This window comes from Schistocerca gregaria, chromosome 4 (genome assembly GCF_023897955.1).
Source record: "Schistocerca gregaria isolate iqSchGreg1 chromosome 4, iqSchGreg1.2, whole genome shotgun sequence".
NCBI classification, from domain to species: Eukaryota; Metazoa; Arthropoda; class Insecta; order Orthoptera; family Acrididae; genus Schistocerca; species Schistocerca gregaria.
The window spans coordinates 498319780-498341322 of NC_064923.1; the positions used below are offsets into that span (position 1 = coordinate 498319780).

Here is a 21543-nt window from a genome sequence, read left to right on the forward strand (position 1 = left end):
AGCGCGAATTCCTTCCTTAACATTATGATTCACCTTCCCAAAGGGATTGAAGCATTTTTTGTAACCTCTCATATTTTGTCAATAACAGGGCTTCATGGTGTAGGTAAACTTGAGAGGTATTGTCCAGCTTTGCTTCAGAATGTCGGACCAACCACTCTTTTTCCCCATCACTAAAATCTGCAAACCATTTTAAAGCAGCTTTTTTGGCAAAGAAAGTGACATGACACTTTGTTCCACTATCTCCTTGCCCAATTGAGCAGGAAGGTATGCTGTTCCCTTTTACATCCATCTCTAATCAGTAACTATGTATTGGCCTCTAAGTGCCAATTATAATCTACTTAAATTTCAGACAAATTGCTACTGAATGAAATTATACACAACGTATAATACCAATGAAAAAATCTAATAAGAGATATATGCTATAAAAGACACAATCAAAACAATTTTTTGTAAATTAGATTACCAACTTTGATGGTCTTAAGAATCACTTAACAAGCCACACTCAGTCAAGAGACCCCACTTACTATGCTGCAAACACACCACTGAAATACTGATTCTTCAAACAAGGCTCACAATAATGAAACAATCTGATTGTTAAAGTAATTGTTGCCATTATATTTTCTATAAACAGTGGATCTTGTGAATTTTCTCTGTGAAACTAGTGGTTACGTATTTAGCAAGGTGGTAGGCTACATTTAAGTGTGATTAAATACAAAATTAAAACTCTTAGATTTCTAACAAACCAATTTCACATGTTTCCCTAATAACTTTAAGACCAAAATTCACAGTTTACAACACCTAGGTATGAAAATCTCTGCAATATTGATTGGAAAATTTACATCACTTGATGCATGATTCAAGCAAACTGATTCTTTTTTGGAAAAATGTTTTATACAATTGAATCCAAAAATTAGGTCTTCATTTTCCACTTGTAAATATTTGCAATTTTGAGAAGTACAAAAAATATGAAGCTATTATTCATTGAATTCTTTATGATTTTTTTACAAATGAGAAGAGTTGTATGCAGATGAACACTTACAATAAAAGCAGAAGGCCTACTTCTCATAGTTTTCAAGTTTTTCTGACAGTCTCATTGCCCATTTACCATATCTTTTTATTTCAATTATTCAAGGCACTAATAAACATTTATTAGGCATAATAAAAGGTTTCAGGTATAATGTGAGTGCCAGAAAAATGTGTTCAAACTTCCAGTGCGCCTCTCTGATGATGCTACTTTTTAGGGCCTTATATGATTGCATTGCAAAACCAGATCCACTTTTCTAGATAGTCTAGATTATGCTCTTTCTAATGACCATTGTTTAGAGGAGTTTGGAGAAAACACTTTTTTGAAAAATTTGACTAGAAATACCCATTTTGAGCACTTTTTGAAAAATCGTCAACTTCACCCTAGATTTTTGAAATAATGGAAAGCAATAAGAGAATGAAATTTTATATTCTAAGATCTTGTGTTGGTGAGTTATGGTATGCAAAGTTTCATGTATGTACATCCCACAATTACTTTTGGAAATATGAAAAACTAAAGTTCGCATTTTTTTAAAGAGCTATTTTTTCGCCCAACTTTGCTTCAAATTATCTATATGAAAATTGCTCAGAAATCCTTTTCTTAATATTTTACTTTAAAGAGCTCTAAAAGTTGTATAAGATGGCCAAGTTTTGTTTCTTTCATGCAAATACTTAGAGATATCTCACCTCAAAGTTGCTGAAAATTCAATGTGCACTATTGGAACCTGTGCTATGGTTTCAAACAAGTAACTATATCTCTGCAGGTTTTGAATTTCTGAAACTGAAGCTTTACCAGTGTTCATTGAGAACATGTGTGAATGTTCATACAAAATTTCATCAAAATCCATGATGGTCATGTGGGAACATTTCTCAATATTAGACCACTTGACACAGAATGGCCCAATAATACTTTCAGTTACTGATTTATGGGCTGTCAAGACTAGAAACGTACATCAATCAGTGAACACAGTGTTGATATTAAGGCATCTGACGCCCCCTATAATTTGTAAAATATTGTCATCTGTGATATATTGCTTACCAGTGTACGACTGATGTGATGGTGTGCATCCTGATATCCATTTGTATTTTGATCACTTTCTAACTACAGTTTTCATAATTGAATATCGAGTGGTAGGGTATTTGTTATGGTGCTTTTTTGTTTTGTTTTAGTTTTTAGTTAATTTTTGTAATTTTTACTGGTAAGAAACAATACTCCAACAAATGATATTACTGTATCCTGCTAGTGCAGAATAATATTGCAGCAATAAAACATGAACGAGAGAAAAAAATGAAAATAAAACTTAAGTTGCAAAAGAAATGTGCCATATACAACAACAAGACAGTGTTCATACAAGTGTCTGCCAACAGCAAAATGTGTCAAAGGCTTTAGGAAGACTGTGCAATGCTTCACAACAACAAATTGCATCCAATGAGCATGACGTGTCACAACTGTTTACGTTAGATTCGTTTGAGCAATTGTGAGCAGACTCGTGCGCATGTGCAGTTGAGTCGTCCATGTGTAGTACCTTCTCCCATTTCTGGCTACAGAAGGGTGGCTGTTAGCTGTATAAGCAGTAGCAGTGGCAGCAACAGCAGCAAGCATCAAGATACTACCCGGAAAAATTATACTGGCGCGCGCAAGCTGCCAGATTCAATGGCAAACCTGGGTATCTGCTCCGGGTGGCAAGAATTCATATTCTTGAGGAAAAGGCCTTTTTTCACAAAGTGCCTTGTATCTAGCGCACGTTGGTCTATTAATTATTCATATGATTTTGAAACGCATCCCTGTTGGTTTTTAAGCATTTGTGAACATATTCTAAGTTTTATTCTGAATGGATCGTAAGATGATTTTTGAATGCATGCATAGTGTACGTCATGTCTCTGCCATGGGAATCCCTGTCGCATCTACAACTAAACTTTTATGCAGACAAGAGGGGGCGGAGCTGTACGAGCTGAGCGGAATAAAGCCGAACAGGTGAATGTCAATCGTTGTTTGTTCATGTGATTGACTGGGTTTGCGAATGTAAGTGTTGTTATAATTACCAGCGAAATCCGTAGATTCAGACTGCTAGAGTGGAAATAAACTACTAACAGCAATAACAAATAAGTAAGATTACGTATTATCTTCTCAGTGTATCCAAGAAAATGAAATTTTGGTAGAAAATTTTTGGCCAGACATCTGCACCATTAACGGCCAGTTGTACAGACCCCAGTAGCAGCTGCCTAAGTTCTATCATGTGAGTAGCACGGAAAACGCGTTGTACGAACAGGTAATAATGCCTAACTGGAGAATAAATGCGGGATGACTAAGCAGTTGATTGTGGCAGGTTTAGTGAAATTAACTGGAGAATATGCTTTGACACACTGGCTGGAATAGTTACAAAATTAGTGATGACAAGATTGTTTGTTAGAACGAGGACATCACACAACTATGGAAGAATATGACAATTCCAAATTTATATAAAAATTTCATGTTACTACTTTTCTATCTCATGCATGAGAAGCTGGAATGTGAAACTATTTCCGAACCTAAAGCTTTTTGCTTGTAGTAAGCCTAATAGGCATTTGATATTGGTACTTCATGAATTATACGCTGTTGTGTTATATTAGACAGGCCTATTTCATTTTATCTAGCAGTGACAGATCAAGAAACCACACCAGTCTTGAGTAGTGTTTGTATTAACAGCTTTTTCAGTATTAGACAATGACATTTCGTTTTTTCATGTGGCAAAACATTTGAAGAAGTTTGATGAGGTAATAGATCCTTTCGCAGAAAGAAAAGGACACCAAGGTTAGAGAGAGAAAAAATCCTAGGACTTGAGGATTGAAGAAATGTGTACTTTCTTGCTTGTCACTTGTCTTTATTGGTTTCACGTATTTCATGTGTTAATTTTATGTTACACAAAAAAGCAAGTTATTAGCTAATAGGCAACAAAGAGTGCAAATTTTCTGAAGAGTTCTTGTTCTCCGGGCTACAAATAATCCCATCCGATATTAATTATGAGGTTTTTTTTAAAAAAAAGAGGGGCTGGATGTCAAACTGGCCGACTGGGAGCAGGAGAGACACCACAGGACATTTTAATTTCCACTGTCCTGAATACCGTTTGATGACATCCATTACAAAATATTATACGTTTGAATTCCACAGAGCGAAACACAGTGACATGCGATAGAAGAATGCTATGTGAAGAGGTGTGGCACTGCACTTTGGCGCACTTAAGACCAAATAAAACATCTTACATCTCCTCGAATACATGTTTTATATATCCGACTCTTCAGAAAGATGTGCGCTACAAAATGAACATATTATTGAAAATTCGTCCCCCCCCCCCCTCCCCCCACCCCCCGTTCTACCTCAAACACTGAAACACTCGAGGCTAGGACGTTGGGGGTGGGGAGGAGGGCAGGGGAGAAACCACTATCTAGCATTGCTGCGGTTTGGAAATATCGTAGGTCGGGGGCTGAACCACTATGTAGTATTGCGGCGGTTCGGAAATATCGTAGGTCTTGAGCTGATGCACAGAGCAATCTGAGTTGTAGTGGGGAGGTGGGTAGCCTCCACGTGACCCTTGTTTACGTTTAGTGATTTCGCTGTTTCCTCTTCGTTTATTGCTCTCACATCAAATGAAAACAAAACTCATTTCTGTGGGCGGGCGCTATCAAATGAATTAAAATACACTCGCATAATTATGGGAGGCTAAAATGTTATTAGTTTCAGATTTTATTTCCATCTTCCTGACAGTCAAGCATTAATCGCCTTGCAGAGAAATGAAGTTATTTTTATCGGTTTGCTAAAGAAATTTGGATTTTATTAATCTTTTTCACTGAGGCAGTCAATTTATTTGAAACTAAGTATTTAATTCCACACTATCGGCTACTTTCAACTGTTTGCTGCATTTCGAAAGTGTATCTTTTCATCTTGTAGCACATATGACATTATTCCATAATAAAGAACCAAACATGAGATAATACAGTACTGACTATCCAAGAAAATTTAATCTGAATCTGGACATATGAAAGTGCACTGTAAGCCGAATTATGCATTTTAGTATGGTTCACGAAATTCTGATGCTCTTGGAGTATCCTCTGATGTCTTGTTTCTGTTGTGACACAATTTAAGATCTTTTAATGTTTCACACGTATGAGCACATGGGCTTGCTGCGCCATCGTAGCTGAGCAAGTGCGGTGGCGCCTGTTACCATGTGCTCTCTGGCAACTGCTGAAACGAACCTATTTCTAAAAAGTGGCAGGAAAATATTGCGAATGGTTGTTTTAAAAACATTATTTTCATAATATATTTCCGTTTTATACAAGCTAAACTATGTGCAAGAATGTACAATGAATTTCTTAAGTCGCAGAGTGTTTGCCTGTCATTTCAAAATCAACTCTTTGAGAATGGCCATCAGAAAATTTTCGAGCCCAGAAGATCAGACAGACATTTATGTCGTTATTAAAAAATTTTCTAACACATTTGTGTGATGTATCTTAAAGTGTAACACACAAAAAGGATAAATATTGTATGTGAAATCTTAGCTTCTCTTGCAGCTTATTAATCTTTGAGACCAATATTACATGTGAAAGTTTTTTCTTTTCTTGTAGCTACACTATGTGTATTAACTTTTCCAATTTGTGTGTATGCGCTACGTAACAATGATATTGCTATTGGCTGACTACATCACATGTCCTATGCTCTGAATATCCGCTCTCATCTGCTGGCGAGATCACGTGAGATGAGCTATGACTGGCTTACAAAAGCGCCTCACAATCTCGATTTCAGTGCTTCAGAAAATATGCGGTGTTTGGTAGGATTCAAATGTATATTTCCGTAATACAAAAATATGCAGCGTACATGTTACTGCACATCAAAGATGTTTCAAAAAAAAAACAAAAACTGAGTTTTGTTGTATAAAGAGCTGAGAAATTCTATGCTGGTGTATAAAACCATAACTATTCAAAGGATTGTTAAGTTTTACTGTTCGGAGGAAAAGTACACTGTCACTTAACACGGAAAAAGTGTATTTTCCCCAGGAAAAAAATGTATTTTTAAAAAATCCGGGAATTTTTTTCTTGTCCGTGTATGCACTCTGTTGTAATAACAAACTGCTTTTGGTGCATGTTCTTGTGGGCCTTGTTTCGATGAGCATGACGTCACGACTATTTACATTTCCAACAGGTCACAGGAAAGTATTGTGAATGGTAGTTTGAGAAAAGTTACTTTAAGAGTAAACTTTCTGTTATGTGGGATGAATTATGTTATGTGGGCGAATGTGCAATGAATTTTTTAAATCTCAGACACTCATTCAAAACTTAAACTTAACACTCCTCATAGAAAAATTTTGCACGCAAAAGTCTAGCCATTTATGTCATTGTTTGAAATCTTACTGGCACATTTATGTTCAGTGTATCATAAAGGGTAACACACTCTAAAAAAGGCCACATTTCAAGGTTAGTTTTTCATATTTATTTTAGTTCTTTCATAGATTACAAATTTTGCAGTAACAATGCAAAAAGTGTAACCATCCTGTGTGAAGTGAGTTCTTGAGCAATTTCACATGTAATTAGTGTGAACTTAGGATCCTGCATAACCACACCCACAGGGGTTAAAAAACAACAACAAATTTTTGATGACCAATATATGAAAGATCAACTTTGCCTGTACTATACTTTATTTATATTGATTTAAACGATTAAGTTTTCCTATTTGTGTGTTTGAGCTATTTAACAATGATGTTGTTATTGGTTGACCACATCAAATGTCCAATGCTGTAACATCTGCTGTCATTGACTGGCGAAATCACATGGTATGAGCAATGGTTTGGTGCCACAATCTAGATTTCAGTGCTTCAGAATCTGCAGTGCTGTACTTGGTGGAATTCATGTTTATATTTTCATAATATGAAAATATATGCATTGTAAATGTTTGTGCAAATCAATGACCTTTCCAAAACGTTTTTTGCTGGCTTTTGTTTCCAGAATGCCAGGAAGTTTTATGCCAACGTATAAAACCTTCACCATTTAAAAGATTGATAAGTGTTACTGCTCCAAGGGAGAGTATATTGCCATTTGACGTGGAAAAAATGTTTAGGGTATAGTGCATTTTGGCCCAGAGAAGTGTTTTTTTAAACTGGGGAATTCGGGAAAAATCCCCCCCCCCCTGTGTATACACTTTGATATACAAACAAAACACACTTTGATATACCAACAAAACTGGCAATCATTTCCTATATATCTAAGAGATTTATTAGGTGATTAGTTTACTTTTAGATGAACTATTCAGAGACAATTTTGAACTGTCTTTTTATGTAGAACCTCTGAGTGCAAATATTAAATACTGGTTCAGATATGTAGATCTGTGGATGCAGTCGGGCACTGCAAGACAGCTAATTGTATTTTTTTCCATAACTTATATTCAGTTCACAAAGCCATAAACTTCCTAGATTCAACCACTGATAGTACACGAACACCTTGCTTCAAAATTTGTAGTCAAACTACAATACAGACACAGTAATATCATTTTGATCACAACACCCAGTAACACACTAACATGTATCCTTCCACTCAGTGGCACACCGTCTCGTATCTGTTCTTATGTCCAAAGAATATTTCAAAGCAGAGTTAGACATAATAATAATAATTGTTGTGTCAACCCATGCCTACAGCTCATCCCACCTGCCCATATCTTGCATACGAAACCAAAATTGAAAATTACACCCCTTCTCTATGCTCCTTCTGCTGCTCCTGCAGGAAATGGTATACAATCCCATGCCTAGGACAGGAATTGCAGAGTTCAACAAAACACTGAAATCATGCAACTATAGGATTTTCTACTAAGTGAGGAATACCGCAGTTCAGTGTATGTTCAATAGCAAAGATAGGACCCAGATGCTAGTCAACAGTTAGATATACAAAATTACTTGTCCTCATTTTGATAAGTTTTATATTGGTCAGCCAGACTTAGCATCTAGGTTGGCTGACATGAAAGCAGGTGGAAGTTGCAGAATTATGACTCCACATTTGCTAATCATGTGCTTAGTGAGGACCACAACTACCAGCCACAGCCCTATGCCTTTCACTTAGCAGACAGAGGCCAAAAGTTCAACCTGTTGGAAACCCTGAAAATCAACAAACATCTGGCCCACAGTTCTGATTTGAAATGAAATGATCAAGAGTTGCCACAAGTTCTGGAAATCAGGAAATTTCAAACGTGTCAGAGAAATTTGGAAAAAGAAAAAAGGAAAAAAACTGGAAAAATCTCGTTTTTATGTCTCAGTAGATGAAATGGATTGTTTACTGAGATGTCATGTATTGTCACTGGCTGGGCACAGCTGAGTACATCTGCCGCTTCTCTACTATTCCTTCATTCTTCCTGCCATCACTTCTTGCCACTAACCTTGCAGTTGCTGACGAGAGGCAGGGAAGTGTGAGGAGTGGTTTGTTTGGATCTGATTCTCAGAGGGTGTTGATGCAGCGGCTGAAGATGGTGGTCGTGTGTGCACGAGTTTTATCTGACTGATTGTGTGAATGTGTGTGTGCTCTCATTTTCTGACAAAGGCTATGGCCAAAAATTAATTGTAAGAGCATGCCTGTCTGTGGCTCAGTGATCATCTATTCGGTGATGTGCTACTTATCCTCATTAGTATTAATTGTCAGAACATTAATGCAAGTTATCTGTTGCATGGATTCATCACAACGATCTCATTTCATCAACATGGTGTCTGAGACATGTGAATAGCCGAACACGAGTGGACTTCCATGATGGGCCAAAACTGCAGGTCATTTCTGTGGGTATCTATAACGGATTGGGCTTGCCGATCTGAAGGCTGTTGTTTCCCACTAATGTGCAAGCTCTACCTGTTGAATCCAGTGTCACCAATCTGCTCGCAGTCCAGGTCTGTTTGTGTGTGGCATAATGCAGTGGATTTTCGTGGACCCAGGACTGTGGTGCTCCTTGGTAGGCCAGAGGCCATGGGCGATGGATTTCAGGAACTGTGGCTGTCTTGCCACAAACACATTGTACAGTGTGGCGTTTTATAGACATTTTATGTATTCTAATGCATTTTGGCATTTTGAAAGTAGTTTATATATTACAATATATGGACGATAAGAAGAAGAAAATTGTGGCCTTCGGTGGCAGTTTGTATGCTATGTATTCACGTATTTCTTGAAAGAAAAACCACACAATACCTTTAAAATAATGGGCATAACACAGTGGGTAATAACCAGCAATAACGAACATAGTAGAACCAACATTTTATTGGTAGTCACTTATAGTGTTGATTTACACAACTCTTCCCTGCCTTACACACTTCTTCCAAGAGGCCTACTTTTTTGTGAGATTATTTCTGATATCAGTGAAGGTATTTTAAAACTGTCTTGGGACTCCAATGAAATGTGTATTTTTGTCGCCAAATATGTTTCATTTTATTGAAATAAAATAACATAAGTGGTCTTAATGAAACATACATACCATTAGGCTTGTTTCCTGCACCTAAAAAAAGTTCATTACAAAAGATGTTGATGTTAGTACTTAAGATTTTGTCTCACATGTTTAGAAATACAGAAGTCCTTAAATTTTTTAACTTATGTCTTTGCTTATCCTTTAGATCTCAAAATTTGTCAGGGGAAAAATGCTAAAACTTGTCTAGAAATCAGGTAATACCACTTGGGGAAACTTGTGGTAACCCTGTGATCACATACAGCACAGTACTTCCCCTCGTCTAAACTCCACTTAATCCTCACAGTAGCCAGCTGGAGTGGCCGAGCGGTTCTAGGCGCTACAGTCTGGAGCCGCACGACCGCTACAGTCACAGCTTCGAATCCTGCCTCGGGCATGGATGTGTGTGTTGTCCTTAGGTTAGTTAGGTTTAAGTAGTTCTAAGTTCTAGGGGACTGATGACCTCAGCAGTTAAGTCCCATAGTGCTCAGAGCCATTTGAACCATTTGAATCCTCACAATTTTCCAGTGTTTTCCACACTGCATGTTCATTTCTGTTCCTCCATTTTCCAGTACTTATTTATTTTATTGTGATTGCTTATGTACTCTATGTAATGTGTTGTTAAACAATTTTTGATTATATCTTTAACTTGGTTTCAATATAACTGTCCAAGTGTAATACCTATATGGCTTATTGTTTAATGTTATTCTTAACAGGTATTTTTTGTGTTCTGTTACAGACAGGCATCAATACCGAAATTGAAAACCTACCTGTAAATTTTGCACTGCTGCAGTTAGTGGGTGCAAGCATTCCAGAAAGCGAAGGGAGTGGCAACATTAAGCACCTTACAGAAGAGGACTTGGAACATTATTTACAAGCAAAAAAATGCATAGAGGAACTTGCTCTGTACCTAAAACCATTTTCGTCTGGTATGGATCACAGAAGCAGCAGATAACTATGGAACATTGTCATATTTTGTAAACTAAAGGAAGAATCCAAATATGAAAGTTGGAAACTTGACTAAGTGTACAAAAATATTAACTCTTAACTAGACAGAATGCTCACATTGTGTACTTTGAATAATATAATACAGTATGAATGCCAGATTAATTCCACTCAACTCTGTTACAAAATAGGAGACACGAAAATAGTGCGACATGTCCATTGACGTAACTGTATGTTGATTCTTGTATCTACATAAGGTATTATGTGTTGCATAATAGTGGAATAAGCATCTTTTTTAAAGTTTAATTTGGTTTTTTCACTTCTGAGCAACAGTAGCCCCATACATGATTTACTTGGTTATGTTTGTTGATATACACTGCTCTAATTTTTTAATTTCCAGTGTCATCTTAACATTGTTGTTATATGAATAAAAAGACTTCTGTGAATATTTTCTATCTTTATTTCCTAAGTTATTGATTATATTGGTGGATATTTGCTGGATTTAATCATCTGGGAACATAAGTCTGGCCATGAAGTTTAGAAAATAAGAAATAATTGTTTTTATAATATAAAAAATAATCAAGTAGTATATACTCATGAAATGATGCCTACCTGTTAATTTCAGAGCAATTAAAGTTCAATATATATTAAGTGGATAAATGTCAAGTCCTGGAATGTAATGAGTTTTCTGTGTTGGATGTAATATTTAATTGTTGTAGTTTGACATTTTTTTCCAGTTCACCATCTCAATTATGTAAAAAATGGCATTTTTATCTTTAGTGCCTTCCCCAGATAAATTTTTGTGGCTACTAATAGCTTATGAATCACAGATATTAGCCTTGAGCTGTATATTATGATTTTGTTTCACAATAGTACTTCAAATTCAGTTCTGTGTGTGCCTTTATGTTAATGCTGTTTTAGGAATACCCGCCGAGAGTCATTAGAAACAGACCTCTTACATTCACTGTGGGCTCACCATTCTTCAGCTAGTTCTGCTTGCATAACAACATTTCATAACTCCATCTTTCAGTTACTTTATCTGCAAATAAGAAAGATCCATAAGTAACTAAAATGTTTATGCTGTTTTCATAATTGGGTATTTCATTGACTTTTGTTGGTATGCAGTTTTCAAAGGATTGTGGTTTTGGTTTGTCTTCTTCAGTTTGTATTCCTGTTCTTCTGCTTCTTTTTAGATTGGTTTTTGTGACTGTTCCATTGTCATGTACTGGTGCATATGTCTTTTTTATGAAATTATAAACACTTTCAAGGTACATAAATTTCCTGTCAACAGATGGTTTTAATATCTCTTCATATCTCCATGACAACATATCTACACCAAGTTGATTGCTGTGCTAGTTAAAAAACATTACATCTTTAGACATATGTGGATATGTTTAACAAATTCACACTGGACTAATTTTGTAGAATAGTCATTTCACATCATCCTTTTTGTGATGTGCAGTCATACGACATTTTACATAATGCATACTTAACTAAATGTTGGTGTCTGTATCAACGTCATAACTGTCACATTATCAGCTTACCGGACAACTTGTAACTAAGTTGTTTATAGTTAATTTTTTTTATTTTAGGGGATGTTGTTGTTCTGCTTTCTGTACAAATTGTAAGTAGCCTTTCGCTCCATGTATTTTACCCCTGCCACCTTCTGAATTTAAAAGAGAATATTCCAGTAAACATTGTCAAAAGCTTTCTCTAAGTCTACAAATGCTAGAAACATTAGTTTGTCTTTCCTTAATCTTTCTTCTAAGATGATTCGTAGGGTCAGTATTGTGTCACGTGTTCCAACATTTCTACGGAATGCAAACTGATCTTCCCGAAGTTCGCTTCTACCAGTTTTTCCATTCATCTGTAAAGAATTTGAGTTAGTATTTTGCAGCTGTGACTTATTAAACTGATAGTTTGGTAATTTTCACATCTGTCAACACCTGCTTTCTTTGGGACTGGAATTATTATATTCTTCTGGAAGTCTGAGGGAATTTCACCTGTCTCACACATCTTGCTCACCAGATGGTAGAGTTTTGTCAGCACTGGCTCTCCCAAGGCCGTCAGTAGTTCTAATGGAATGTTGTCTACTCCCAGGGCCTTGTTTCGACTCAGGTCTTTCAGTGCTCTGTCAAACTCTTCAGGCAGTATCATACCTCCCATTTCATCTTCATCTGGGATATGGATTGCCATTGTTGTTTCTTCTGCAACGCTTTACGATTTATTTTCTTTATTACCTAATGCAGTGCTCTTAAGCCCATGGCATTTTGGCAGTTAACATGTTTGATGAGTCAGACGTGTAACTAACTGTTCGTGGGATGACTCCTCCTTTTTTAAAAAATAAATCTTCAGCACTGAGAGTTCATCTCAAGCTCATTACATTTGCATGTATTCCGAAAACTTGTTTTTGTCATTCATGTTTGTATCAGTCTCCTGATTTTCATTGTGCATGTTTACTATATTGAGTTTGACTGTCTGAACTGGAATGTTGGCTTTCTGATGTTCCTTGTTCTATGTGACCATCAGTATTTTATGCTGCTATTACTGATGTCTTTTATGTTTCTATGCCGTACTTGCTTGGCGGCTAAAACAATTACTTGTAAATTTGACCTTCTGTTTTTCCATAAATAGTTATGAAAGTAGTTGAAGCACATAGTCACAGTATGTAAATGTGATGTTCGGATGCACTGTTTTGCAATATAGTGGTACTTTTTAAGATATTGTAATTGCAATATTATTTATTTTGTTATATCTGCAGGGAATGGAAATGGTGGCACAAGTGTGCTTTCAAGGCCCATGCAGCGAAAACTGGTCACACTTATAAATTGCCAGTTGATGGAAGAAGAGGGCCGGTCAAGGGCAATGCGAGCTGCTCGTTCACTCGGAGAGCGCACTGTCACAGAACTAATACTACAGCATCAAAATCCTCAGCAATTGTCTGCTAACTTATGGGCAGCTGTGCGTGCACGTGGATGCCAATTTTTGGGTCCAGGTTTGTATTTTGCTCATATGTGAAGAGAAACTTTTTTTGCGCTAGCATTTGTTTTATCTGAGTTTCTAACAAGGTATACATATTTGTGATCTGTTTACAGATAGTGTATGAATGTCCTGTTTGTATTTTTCAGCTATGCAAGAAGAAGTTCTGAAACTAGTTCTACTTGCATTGGAAGATGGTTCAGCCTTGTCAAGAAAAGTGCTTGTAATGTTTGTTGTGCAGCGCTTAGAACCTCACTTTCCCCAAGCTTCAAAGACAAGCATTGGTCATGTGGTACAACTTCTATATAGGGCATCATGTTTTAAGGTAACTGCACATGCCAAGATTTATCACTAATTTTGCAGTATGAAAGTGTTGCTTTGAATACTAATCATGTAACATTTATTAATTAAAAGAAATCAGTAATTTTTTTTGCTCATATTGTGTTATTTACTCAAGTGGCTGGGGTTAGAGGAGTCTAGTATGTCAAGCTTTAATGCAGAATGTATGTAGAAAACCAGCATATTAAAATAAACTTTTCCAGTGAGACACTCCCATAAACACACAAATCCCCCCCCCCCCCCCCCCCTCCAATCTCTACACTCAACATAAAAAAAACCTACACACACCTCTTCATTTACTTCTACTTCCCCAAGTTTTTTCTTATTATAGGGTTTCTAGGATGGGTATAGTATTGTTACAAAAAGAGTTGCTGATCTTAGAATATGTCACCCTTCCCATTAAGCCAGTCCCATCATAGTTTTTTCCTGAATTCGAGACGCTCCAAATCCCTTAGTAGGTAGTGTTGTTGGTATCATATCTCCTTAGGGAAATGCTCATTATCTAATGGAGCATGTACGTACACTGATTGGTACAAAAGGGTGTATACGAACCAGGAGATCTGGGAAAAACCTGGGAATTTTTTCATCCGAGAGAAAACCGGGAAAAACCCGGGATTTTTGTAGAATTCCGGGAATTTTTCGTTGCTTCAGTTTTCAGTTAAAATTTTTGTAATTTTGACTGGTAAGAACTAATACTTTAACAAAGGATTTTACTGTATCCCACTACTGCAGAATTATACTGCAGCATTAAAACATGAACGAGAGAAAAAAACGAAAATAAAACTTAAATTCCAAAGGAAATGCACCATATATAACAACACAGTGCTTGTACAAGTGTCTGTGAACAGAAAAATGTGTCAAAGTCTTTCGGAAGACTACACAATGCTTCATAACAACAAATTGCCTCCGATGAGTGTGACTTCATAACTGTTTACATTAGACTCATTTAATCAGTAACAACTGGGCTCATGCACAGGCGCGGTTGAGTCGCGTATGAGTAGTACCTTCTCCGTCTTCTGGCTACAGAAATGTGGCTGTTGGCTGAGTAATTAGTAGTAGCAGCAATCAGCCACATGGTACCCGGAAAAATTTTACTGGCGCGCCCAAGTTGCCAGATTCGTGCGTGCGCAGCAGGCCTGGATGTAGTGGGGGATGGCGGCAAACCGGGGTATCTGAACCGGGTGGCAATTTCAGGGGAAGGGGGCAAATTCATATTCTTGAGGGGGAAAAAAAAAAAAAAAAACTTTGTTTCACAAAGCACCTAGCATCTAGTGGCACGTCGGTCTATCGATTATTCATTTGATTTTGAAACGCTGGTTTTTGAACACATTTTAAGATGATTTCTGAATTACTTATAAGTTTATTTTTGAATGTGTGCATAGTGTACGTGATGTCTCTGCCAGAGGAATCCTCGTCACATCTAGAAATAAACTTTCCTGCAAAGGCCTATTTTGTTTTATTCAGCACACAGTGACAAAATAGACGTTATCAGATCAAGAAACCACACCAGTCTTGGGTACTATTTGCATTAACAGCTTTTTCAGTATTAGACAACGACATATCTATTTTTCATGTAGCAAAATGTTTGACGAATTTTGATAAGGTAATAGTTCTTTCGCAGAAAGGAAAGCACGCCATGTAAAACTGTAGCAAGAGTACCGTATTTACTCGAATCTAAGCCTCACTTTTTTTCCGATTTTTGTAATCCAAAAAACCACCTGCGGCTTAGAATCGAGTGCAAAGTAAGCGGAAGTTCTGAAAAATGTTGATAGGTGCGCCACAACTAACTTCTGCAGTCGAATATGTGTAGCGCTCCACAGGCATGCTTTGCAGGCACAAAGATAAATACTGACACAAAAACCTCTGCTTCTGACGGGGGGGTGGGGGGGGTGGGGGGGTGGAAGTCACACTTTTTTCTCCGCCCCGTGTTTTGACCACTGCATTTTCATACGTTATCCAACGAAGGAAATACAAATTCCGTATTGTTCATCTTCGAATGTAGCAGCATTTCAATGTACTTTGGAAATCTGACTGGCAAGATTGTTTGGGATGATTGTCAATATGGCCAACTCTACGTTCTGAATTTTTATGTAGCTGTGAGAAGAAATGGTTGCTAATAGCAACTTTTATGAATTGTGACTCACATGCGGTGTTCTCTTCAACATAAGAATAATACGAATATAAACATTTGCCATGTATTCTTTCATGTTTGCTGCTATCTCATTTAAATCCTGTCTGCCTAATAAACTACGAAACTATGAGTGAGACAACAGCAAACACGGAAGAATATACATATCATGTCATGTTTATATTTGTATTATTCTTATGCCTAATAGTGATACAGCCAGAAACGAAGCACGGCAGTTGACTAGATTTTTAAATCTAAGATGACTAATTTCTGTACATAATGGTATGTACTAAAGAGGCGTCTGCAAAGATTTTCAAAAGGAGAAAAATTTTTGTTAAACTCTCGTTTAGAACATCTTCTATCATACGCAGTCTATTATTTGGTTCTTGTTGATCATTATCAAAGAAAGCAGCAGTGTAAGTAACAACAAATGGCAGTCTCTTGCCATTGTTTCGCTAAGACGATTCCTCTCTCTCTCTCTCTCTCTCTCTCTCTCTCTCTCTCTCTCTCTCTTTCTTTCTTTCTTTTTAATTGTAAGCAGTGTTAGCGTCCACAGAAGCAAGCCATGCTGTGAGCGGCGACATGTCGTTAACACTCATATCAGAATGCAACAAAACAATGCACGACACAGTACAGTAATGCATTTTCAGCTTAGAGTGACGTAAACACCTATAACAAAGAGATCGGCACTTATCAGATCAATGAAAAATAAGCAATCAATTCAAACTACTCAAAGCACGTGAAAAAGGAAGGCTACCCGTATAAATAAGGACGGAGCGCCTGACGCATAGCAATTGCTACCTGGTAAAGCTTAACTGCTAAGCTGACGACTTGAACCAAACTACTGTAGCTGTATCGTCATTCATTCAACCTAAATTGTGTCTCATCTTACAATGGACCAACTTTGTTTCGATTCGGAGGTGGGGCCTAAAACTTTTCTCTCCCCTTGAATTTTGAGTCTCAAATTTCAGGAGCGGCTTAGATTCAGGAAATTTTTTTTTTCTTTGATTTTGAGTCTCATTTTTCAGGTCCGGTTTAGATTCGAGTAAATACGGTAGGTAGAAAAATCACTAGGACCTAAGGATTGAAGAAATGTGTACTGTCTTGCCTGTCTCTTGTCTTTACTGGTTTTAGGTATCCTATATTTAATTTTGTCACACAGAAGAGCAAGTTATCAGCTAATAGGCAATAAAGAGTCCAGATTTTCCGAAGAGTTCTTGTTCTGCTGGTTACAGATAATCCTATCCAGTATTAATTGCGAGTTTTCTTTTTCTTTCCTTCCTTTTTTTAGTAAGTGGCAAGACATCAAACTGGGAGCAGGAGAGGCACTACAGGACATTTTAATTTCCAATGCCCTGTAATAGTTTGATCACATCCGTTACAAAATATACACGTTTGAGTTCCACAGAGCGAAATAATGTGACGTGCGGTATAAGAATGTTGTTTGAAGAGGCATGGCACTGCACTACACACTTAAGACCAAATAACATGTCTTACATTTCCTCCAAGATGTATGTTTTATGTATCAGACTCTTCAGAAAGATGTGTGCTACAAAATGAACTTATTTTTGAAAAGTCTTTTCTTTTAATTTTTAACGTTCTGATACGCAGAGAAGTCTGAGTTATTGGGGGGGGGTGAGGGGAGGGGGGGGGGGGGAGTCTCCACGTGACCCGTGTTTACATTTAGTGATTTTTGTGTTTTTCTCTTCATTTACTGCTCTCACGTCAAATGAAAAGACGGATTTCTGTGGCTGGGAGCTATCAAGTTAATTGAAATACATTCACATAATTACGGAAGGCTAAAATGTGTTACTAGTTTCAGTTTTTATTTTATTTCCACATTTCTAACAGTCAAGCATTAATCGCCTTGCAGAACAATAAAGTAATTTTTGTCGGTTAGCTAAAGAAATTTGGCTTTTATTAATCTTTACTGCTGAGGCAGTCAATTTATTTGAAACAAAGTGTTTAATTCCACAGTATTGGCAAATTCATCTGTTTGTTGCGTTTCAAGTGCATGTTTTCATCTTCTAGCACGTATGGCATTATGTCATAATAAAGAACCAAACATGAGATTATACAGTACTGGTACTCCAAGAAAATTTAAGTCCCGAAAACCACATTGAAAGTTTCATATCAGGTTGAGGCCTACCTCACTGGGAATCTGGACACACTAATGTGCACGGTAAGGCGAACTATGCATTTTAGTATGGTTCACGAAATTCCAACACTCTTGGAGTATCCTCTGATGTCTTGTTTCTTGTATGACATAATGTAATATCTTTTAATGTTTTACATGTACGAACTTGCGGGCTTCCTACGTCACCGTAGCTGCGCAAGCGCGGTGACGCCTCTTGTCTGGCATCTGCTGAAATGAATGTATTTCTAACAGGTCTCGGGGAAAATATTGTGAATTGTTGTCCGAAAAGTGTTATTTTCAAAGTAAATTTCCTTTTATGCAAGATGAAGTATGTGCGAGAGTGTACGATGAATTTCTTAATTCAAAGAGTGTTTGCTCTCTTTAAAAATTGACTCTTTGATAACATGCCACTTAGAAGAATTTCGAGCACAGAAGATCAGAGATTCGTGTGGGTATAAAAATTTTACTGGCGTATTTGTGTGATGTATCGTAAAGTGTAACATGCGCCAAACAGATCAACATTATATGTGAAAGCTTAGCTTCTCTTGTAGCTTATTAATCTTTGAGACAAATATTATATGCAAAACCGCTGCATAGTTGTGAAAGAGAGAATGTTTTCAAAAAAGCGGAATTGGAGACATTGCTGAGTGCAGACTCAATTCAAACTCCAGAAGAATTGTCGCATGATTAGTGGGAGTGACACTGCAATCCATTTCAAAATGTCTCAAGGCTATGGACATGATTCAGAAAGAATGAGCTTGGGTCCCATGTGAGCTGAAACCAAGAGACGTTGAACGGCATGCGTTTGTTTGTGAACAGTTGCTTCAGAGGCAAAAATGGAAGGGATTTCTGCATCGCCTTGTGATCGGGGATGAAAAATGGGTTTATTACGATGACCCTAAACACAAAAAATCATTGGGGTATCCTGGGCATGCTTCCACATTGACAGCCAAACCGAATATCCACGGCTCCAAGGTCATGCTCTGCATTTGGTGGGACCAGCTTGGCATCGTGTACTATGAGGTGTTAAAACCAAGTGAAACAAACACAGGTGGTTAATGCATTTGAGCAGAGCATTAAAAGACAAACTGCCGCAATACAGCGAGAGGCACGATAAAGTGATTTTGCAGCACGACAATGATCGACCCCACATAGCGAAAGAGGTCAAAAAGTTCTTGTAAACGTTAAAATGGGAAGTTCTACCCCACCCACCGTATTCTCCAGACATTTCTCTCTCTATCACCTGGTTAGATCAATGGCGCATGGCCTGGCTGCCCAATACTTCTGATCTCATGAAGAAGTCATAAATGGGATCAATTCGTGGATTGCTTCAGAAGATGAACAATTTTTTTAATGCTGGATTATTACACTGCCCAAAAGATGGTAGAAAGTAGTGGCTAGCAATAGAAAATACATTGAATGATACATGTGTAACCAATTTGTTTTTTTAAAGGCTCAAGTATTGGGGAAAAAATCGGCGGAAGCAAAATTGTAACCTTGTACTGTACGGAAAGTTCTGTGGTTGAGACTTATAAATTATTTAGGAGTAAAGGAGATGACTCACTGAAAAGCAGAAGTGCTGCGTCGTTGATAGGTACATGAACAAAAGGTACAGAGATTGGCTAGCTATCAGAATGCACTTCCTTTTTCAAGCTCGTAGGACACACACACACACACACACACACACACACACACACACACACACACACACACTAGTCTGTTTCCCTAAATTGTGTTCAGTCAACTGCCAGCTCTTTCGTGGCCCGTGGTAAGTTTACTGGGGTGATGTTATGGGTTTGAGGTTGGGTGGGGTGAGGGATGGAGACAGGCAGAAGACAGTGAGGGAGTTGGGGCCTAGCAGCTTGTGGGAGAGTGGAAATCCATCGGTGGGTTAGCTAGGGTTGCAGCTAGAGAGCTCGTTGGTAGATGGCTGAGCACTTGGTTTCATAGACTAGGGTGTGAGATAACAGCAGACTACTAGCTGATGTGGAGACACAAATTGGGCGGAGGTACTGGAGCAGGAGATGGTGGGAAAAAAAAAAAAAAAAAAAAAAAAAAAAAAAAAAAAAAAAAAAAAAAAAAAAAACCACACACACACACACACACACACACACACACTATTGGGTGGGGAGGGGGATAGTGAGTTACCTTAGGTGTGGGCCAGGAAGGTTATGGGAGCAAAGGATGTGCTGTAAGGATAGCTCCCATCTGTGCAACCTAGAAATGCTGATGATGGTGGGGAGAAGCCAGATGGCACAGGTTGTGAAGCAACCATTGAAATCTTAGCCTGTTGTGCTCTGCTGCATGTTGTGCCACTGGGTAGTCTACCTTGGTTTTGGCAACAGTTTGGCAATGGCCATTCATTCCAGTTGACAGCTGGTTGGTTATCATACGAATGTAAAATACTGTGTAGTGGTTGCAGCAGAGTTGGCATATAATTTGGCTGTTTTCACAGATGGCTGGCCTTTGATGGGGTAGGATAAGCCTGTGACAGGACTGAAGTAGGTGATGCTTTGTGGATGGATTGGGCAGATCTTGGATCGGGGTCTTCCACAGGGATATGAACCCTGTGATAGGGGGTTGGGAGAGGAATTGGCGTAGGGATGGACTAGGATGTTGTGGAGAATGGGTGGGCAGCAGAACACCGCTTTGGGAGGGCTTGAAAGTTCTTGGGTTGGATGTCCCTCGTTGCAGGGCATTACAATAGATAATCAAAGCCCTGGCAGAGGACGTGGTTCAGTCATTTCAGTCTGGATGGTATTGGGTGACAAGGGGCACTTCTTTGTGGTCAGTTCTTGACATGGACATGAGGATCTGGTGTGTCAGGATATGGCACGGGAGGCGTGTTTGTGAACTAGGTTAGGAGAGTATTGTCTGTCTGCGAAAGCGTTTGTTAGGCCTTCAGCATACTGGATGAGTGGATTCTCATCACTGAAGATGAGTTTACCACAGGTGTCCAGGCTGTATGGGAGGGATTTTTGTGTGGAAGTCGTGGCCCTGTCAAAGTGCAGATACTGTTGGTGATCAGTGGGTACGATGTGGATCGAGGTGTGGATGGAGCCATATGAGAGGAGGAGGTAGACATTTAGGAAGGTGGCACAAGGAGTGGAAGAGGACCAGGTGGAGTGGGTGGGAGAGAATGTGTTGAGGTTGTGGAGGAATGAAGATAGGGTGCCCTGGCCTTGGGTCCAGATTGTAAAGTTGTTTTCAGTAAACCTGAACCATACCAAGGGTTTGGGATTTTGAGAAGCTAGGAATGTTTCCTCTAAGTGGCCTATGAAAAGGTTGGCATAGGACGGTGCCATGCAGGTGCCCACGGCTATGCCATGAATTTGTTTGTATGCCATCCCTTGAAAGGTGAAGTGGTTATGGGTTCGGATGTAGTTGGCTAGGTGTACAAGGCATGAAGTGGATGGTTTGGAGTCTATAGTGTTCAATCACTTTGACATCAGGGACATATTGCATCAACAATGACAATTAGGGATTCAGCAAGTAAGAAAGTGGGGTGAGGGGATGATGAGGAGGAACACTGTGGGTAGGATGGGGTTTGGATAGTGG

At 38.2% G+C, this 21543-nt stretch overlaps 1 protein-coding gene across 1 annotated transcript in view; it reads left to right on the forward strand.

Moving 5' to 3' along the window:
* The window catches only part of LOC126267412 (roquin-1), a 246290-nt gene that overhangs the window by 43894 nt on the left and 180853 nt on the right, over positions 1-21543 (forward strand). The window contains 3 exon segments of the mRNA XM_049972641.1: positions 10197-10386; positions 13164-13397; positions 13531-13706. Coding sequence (XP_049828598.1) covers positions 10197-10386; positions 13164-13397; positions 13531-13706 — 600 coding nt within the window.